At 41.5% G+C, this 5330-nt stretch overlaps 1 protein-coding gene across 3 annotated transcripts in view; it reads left to right on the forward strand.

Annotated features, from left to right (window-relative positions):
* sema3e (sema domain, immunoglobulin domain (Ig), short basic domain, secreted, (semaphorin) 3E) overlaps positions 1–3062 on the forward strand; it is a 23774-nt gene extending 20712 nt beyond the window's left edge. For all 3 annotated transcript variants that reach the window (XM_046036910.1, XM_046036911.1, XM_046036913.1), the window contains 5 exons: positions 758–924; positions 1257–1327; positions 1490–1504; positions 1628–1761; positions 2456–3062. In XM_046036910.1, the coding sequence (XP_045892866.1) occupies positions 758–924; positions 1257–1327; positions 1490–1504; positions 1628–1761; positions 2456–2956 (888 nt within the window). In that variant the 3' untranslated portion in view covers positions 2957–3062. The remainder of the gene's footprint in view (positions 1–757; positions 925–1256; positions 1328–1489; positions 1505–1627; positions 1762–2455) is intronic.
* The last annotated feature ends 2268 nt before the right edge of the window (positions 3063–5330 follow it).

Raw genomic sequence — 5330 nt, forward strand, 5'->3', positions numbered from 1 at the left:
AAAATTATGTTCTCTGATGAAAGTAAATTTTGCATTTCCTTTGGAAATCAAGGTCCCAGAGTCTGGAGGAAGAGAGGAGAGGCACAGAATCCACGTTGCTTGAAGTCCAGTGTAAAGTTTCCACAGTCAGTGATGGTTTGGGGTGCCATGTCATCTGCTGGTGTTGGTCCACGGTGTTTTCTGAGGTCCAAGGTCAACACAGCCGTCTACTAGCCAGCAAACTCACCTGACCTTAACCCTATAGAAAATCTATGGGGTATTGTGAAGAGGAAGATGCGATACACCAGACCCAACAATGCAGAAGAGCTGAAGGCCACTATCAGAGCAATCAGGGCTCTCATAACACCTGAGCCGTGCCACAGACTGATCGACTCCATACCACGCAGCATTGCTGCAGTAATTCAGGCAAAAGGAGCCCCAACTAAGTATTGAGTGCTCATACTTTTCATGTTCATACTTTTCAGTTGGCCAACATTTCTAAAAATCCTTTTTTTGTATTGGTCTTAAGTAATCGAATTTGGGATTTTCATTAGTTGTCAGTTTTAATCATCATGATTAAATGACATAAACATTTGAAATATATCAGTCTATGTGTAATGAATGAATATAATATCCAAGTTTCACTTTTTGAATGGAATTACTGAAATAAATCAACTTTTTGATGATATTCTAATTATATGACCAGCACCTGTACATAAACTTTGATTCCATTCAAACTGTGTCTTGATATTAATGGTCTGTGCTGTTGGCTCCACAGCAACAGCTGTATGTGGGGTCAGAAGTGGGTGTGGCCCAGCTCAGGCTGCATCAGTGTGACCTCTATGGCTCAGAATGTGCTGATTGTTGTCTGGCCAGAGACCCCTACTGTGCCTGGGATGGTCTCACCTGCTCCAGATACTACCCTGCTGGAGTCTACACCAAGAGGTAACAGCACACACACTTCGAGACAGGTGTGTGTATTTGTGTGGTGTCAGCTGTTCACACCTTTACCAGCACTCTTCTGTTCCATCACGGCATCTTGCCCTGAATGTCACAATGCTCTGAGGATGGTTTACCAAGTCATTATCACAGGCTCCGAGAGACATGACAGCCAGGTGTTATGTAATGCTTATCAGCATGCACTTGACCTCCTCCAGTCTTTTCTCCCTCTCTTTCCCCCTCTTTGCTTTGTTTCTCTCTCCCCTTTCATCTGTCTCTTGCACTTTTATCCCATGTTAAGAATGACTCTATCTTTAATTCCCTCTCTCCCATCTCAGTAGACGATTCAGGCGGCAGGATGTTCGCCATGGCAACGCAGTCCAGCTGTGCAATGGGCTGCAAATTGATGGTTAGTGTATAAAATGACTGTGTGTGTGCACGGGCATGCTTGTGTGAACTTATATTGCAACATTTTGTCAGACAAATACTGTGTACAAGCAAGGGAATGATGATTCTTCAGAAGCACTAGACTGAATATGAAAAAATATGAACTCTTCATGTGTCATTGCAGTTGGAGGTGAGAGAGGTACGGTGTGCTTCTACTGTGGCAGTAGATTGGGGTAGAACAATCCACTTCAGCTAATAAAAGGTCACGGCAATTCTTTGCCATCTCTCTTGCCTCACTATCGTTTCTGGTGTTTGTGTGTAGATGAACAATGGCACAGAGCTCAGGAGAGGCTGGTGTATGGTGTGGAGAGCAACAGCACTTTACTCGAGTGTGTCCCTCGATCACTTCAAGCCAAGGTACTCTGGTTCTTGCAGAAAGGAGGAGAGAAACACGAGGTGAGTTTCAGGGACCTGTATCTTCACTGAACACAGAAATGAAATGATGCAATACACTGGAAAAATAAAGGTAGAGTGGTGGTCAAGTATTGAAACTTTAATCATGCGTTGCCCCTTCCTCCAGTTGTGTAATACACTTTCAAAAACACATTTTTCTTCTTACCCCTTTTTGATCTGTCTAGTTGTGCAGATAGTTTGACTTGACATGACTACTTCAGTGCACTTAGGGTGAAAAGGATGTAATAAACGGTGCTCAAAGTAACAAGTACTTACAGTTACACAGTGAGGTTTGTGGACGGCCCCGAGTAACTAGGATCTTGTTCCTGGAAAGGGACATTGTTGTTGGGTATCTATATTTAATTTTTCAGTGCCTAGAGCACCACAAACAAAATTACATTGTCCTTTATTGTACTGGGCTAGAGACTAAATAGTATATTACAGCAAACAGAAACTTGTAATGGTTATATACCTCACAGAACCTTAAACACAGAAGTCACTGTATTGATTGCACTATTGAAAACCTTCCATTCCTTAATCTATCCTTTACTTAGTTTAGTTCTGCAGGTTTTTTAATTCCTCTTGGGAGAAGAACAAATGCAGCAGCAGTGCTGCAAATGTCTGAATTGCTAGACTTAAATAATGGCTACATCAGTGGCTGGGAAATAAATCATTTCACTTTTTTCCGTCCGTGTAGGTTCGAGGTGATGAACGGGTTATCATGACCTCTCATGGGCTGCTGTTTTTACAAGTGAGAAGCTCCGATGCTGGTGTGTACATGTGCCAGACTGTGGAACATGGATATGTGCACACATTATTACGTATCTCTTTACACGTGCTCAGAGGAGAGAGGGTGGAGTCAGCGATCCACAAGGCTAACGACGGGGAGGGAGAGAAAGCTGCAGCTCCATGCCACTCCTCCGTGGGCCCCCCACCAGGCCCCAGCATCAGTCCCAGGGCTCTGGTGCCATCCTCAGTCCCTGGCCCCCACTCCAGGCTGTGGTACAAGGAGTTTCTACAGCTGATTGGCTACGGGGATGCCCAAAGAGTAGAAGAGTACTGTGAGAGAGTATGGTGCTCTGATAAAAAGCGTAAAAAGACCAAAAGGAAGTATGTTTCTCCAGGTGGCGAGAAGAGAGGGAAAGGGAGGGGAGAGGAGAACTCCCACCGAGCGCCGAGGCACACCTTGGGAACCTGAGGAGAACAGACTGACTACACACACACATGCACAGACAGACAAGACAGACAGACAGACACACACACACACACACACACACACACACACACATACACATACACATACACATACACATACACATACACACACACATACACATATACACATACACACACACATACACACATACACATACACATACACATACACACATACACACAGACTGGCTAAAGGTCAGACTCACTCAGTGTTTGCACCATGTAAAAGGTTTTCACTTAGCTTTCAACAAGAGCAGTAACAGAAAAACAACAGTAGCAGGCTGTCCGGCTATTATAGCTACATTTATCACAGTTAGACTGTGATATTTCTACTTATTTTAAAAAAGAAACATTTTATGTTTTTGTGTGCTATAAACTGATTATCTGGTGCAGACCCTGAGACATTATAAGTGTCAGAGTCAGTACAGAGCAGAGGCCCTGGGAGGAGATGGAAGACTGATTAAGCGACGTTACCTCTGATCTGAAGAGACAGAATATAATATGTCAGCTCCTGCAGACTGACCCGGCCCAACCCAGCTGTCAATCCAAACGCACACAGAGACTTCTACACTAAATCTGTGCTCCACCTCTCATTCAATGGCTCAATTTGACAAACTCTTACAGTATCTATTACGAGAGAAAACAACTATGTTAAAGGTGATGGCCTTCTAGTCTTTTTTGGTACTATAATAACTTATTTTCTTGTTCTCTACTTTAAATTTTGTAGTTGTTTAGATGTCATAAACTGGAATATAGAGTGTCTTGTGTTTTTGTACAGTGAAAAATGCTTTGAGCTTTATGATACTGCTTATTTGATTATAATGTGGTTGTGGTGTGTGTGGTTAAAATGACCACAGTGCATACAGTAAGATGTTGCAATGCCACTATAATGAATATTTGAGGCATGTTTTAATTATAGTTATGCCCTCATTGGAAATAATTACTATTTAAGCACTTGTAAAAACTGTTACAGTAGATGAAAAGTTGTCCTTTAAGTGGATATTATTGTTATTGTAAGTGTCTGTATTTACATCTACAATTGTGATCAAATGTACCAACAGTATTGTATTGTATATTGTATTTATCTAAAATTCAGGGTGGTATTCGTGTGCATCTGGCCACTATAACTGTGTATTTAAAAAGTCATCCTTCTGTGCTGTCTGTTCCCTCCCTCTCTCTCTCTCTCTCTCTACCTCGCTCTCTCTTACTAGTTCTCCCTCTATCACACACACACCATTGTTTGTCTGTAACAATGTTACAGATGGGACTAAACAATTACCACCACAAACAGCAATGTAGAACACCACATTTCCCTCGGAAGAAAAAAGACAAATAAATGTTAGGGTAACCATCCAAGCATGTCTTTTTGCAAAACTGATGAGTCAGTCTCATGAATATTCAGTTAATTCTGAGGTGACAAACATCTTATGTTAACAGTGACATGCATTGTAGTGGTTGTTCTACTAATAGAGTCTGGAGGATAGCTTTTTTTTCCATGTCGTCCCGTATTTATCTCTAAATTTGGTCACTTTATAGTTTTGACCTTGTTGCCTTTACCGTGTTACCATAATGTGGTAAAAACAATCACTTGGTCTCTGTCTAGGCCTTATATCGTCACTCATCATTCTCCTTGAATATTGTTAAGAGAGTTTTGACTTAGGTTGAAAATGTTGTGTCTGCTATACCCCTTATAAACACTTGCCATCAAAAAAAGATGGACCATCCATCCCTAGTGTCACCTCTGTGGTTTAGCCATTAATAATGAGTTAGTATACACACACACATATTTGAGAGACTGTGCCAATGAAGCAGAAAGTAAGAGGTAGAGAGAGGGAGCCTTGTGCAGCAGTCACTGATTCCAACTGAAATAAAATAAAATAAACTGAGATTTCTGTATCATAATTATGCAATGCTGTATTTCATCAGGTGAGTCTACATAACATTTAAAAAGTTACTTTGTTTCCTAATGTCTTGTAATGTGCCATATGCTGGTGAAATACCAGTAAGGACTGGTTCTCATAATTTTTTTCCTCACAGTAAGATGTGCACTGGGACACCATACTCATTCAAATTCTGTCAAGGTCTACCTGAGCTGGTGGGGTGCTGAAGGCATTTGAGAATGGAATTCACGCTGCTGATTTATTCCACATGGCTACCATAGCAACAGGCTCTGAACCAGTTCAACTGCCCTCATCAAAGCTCCCTCTTCTCTCTCTACCAAGTTTTAATACCCACTTCGTCCATCTAGCCAATGGACCCTCTCGCCCAGTGGGAAATAAAAATAACAGAGCTTGCTAATGCTATCACGCTAACCAATCATTTATTTTATTTCAATCAAATTCAACTTTTATTTGTTG

The sequence above is a fragment of the Micropterus dolomieu genome, linkage group LG22, assembly GCF_021292245.1.
Source record: "Micropterus dolomieu isolate WLL.071019.BEF.003 ecotype Adirondacks linkage group LG22, ASM2129224v1, whole genome shotgun sequence".
NCBI lineage: Eukaryota > Metazoa > Chordata > Actinopteri > Centrarchiformes > Centrarchidae > Micropterus > Micropterus dolomieu.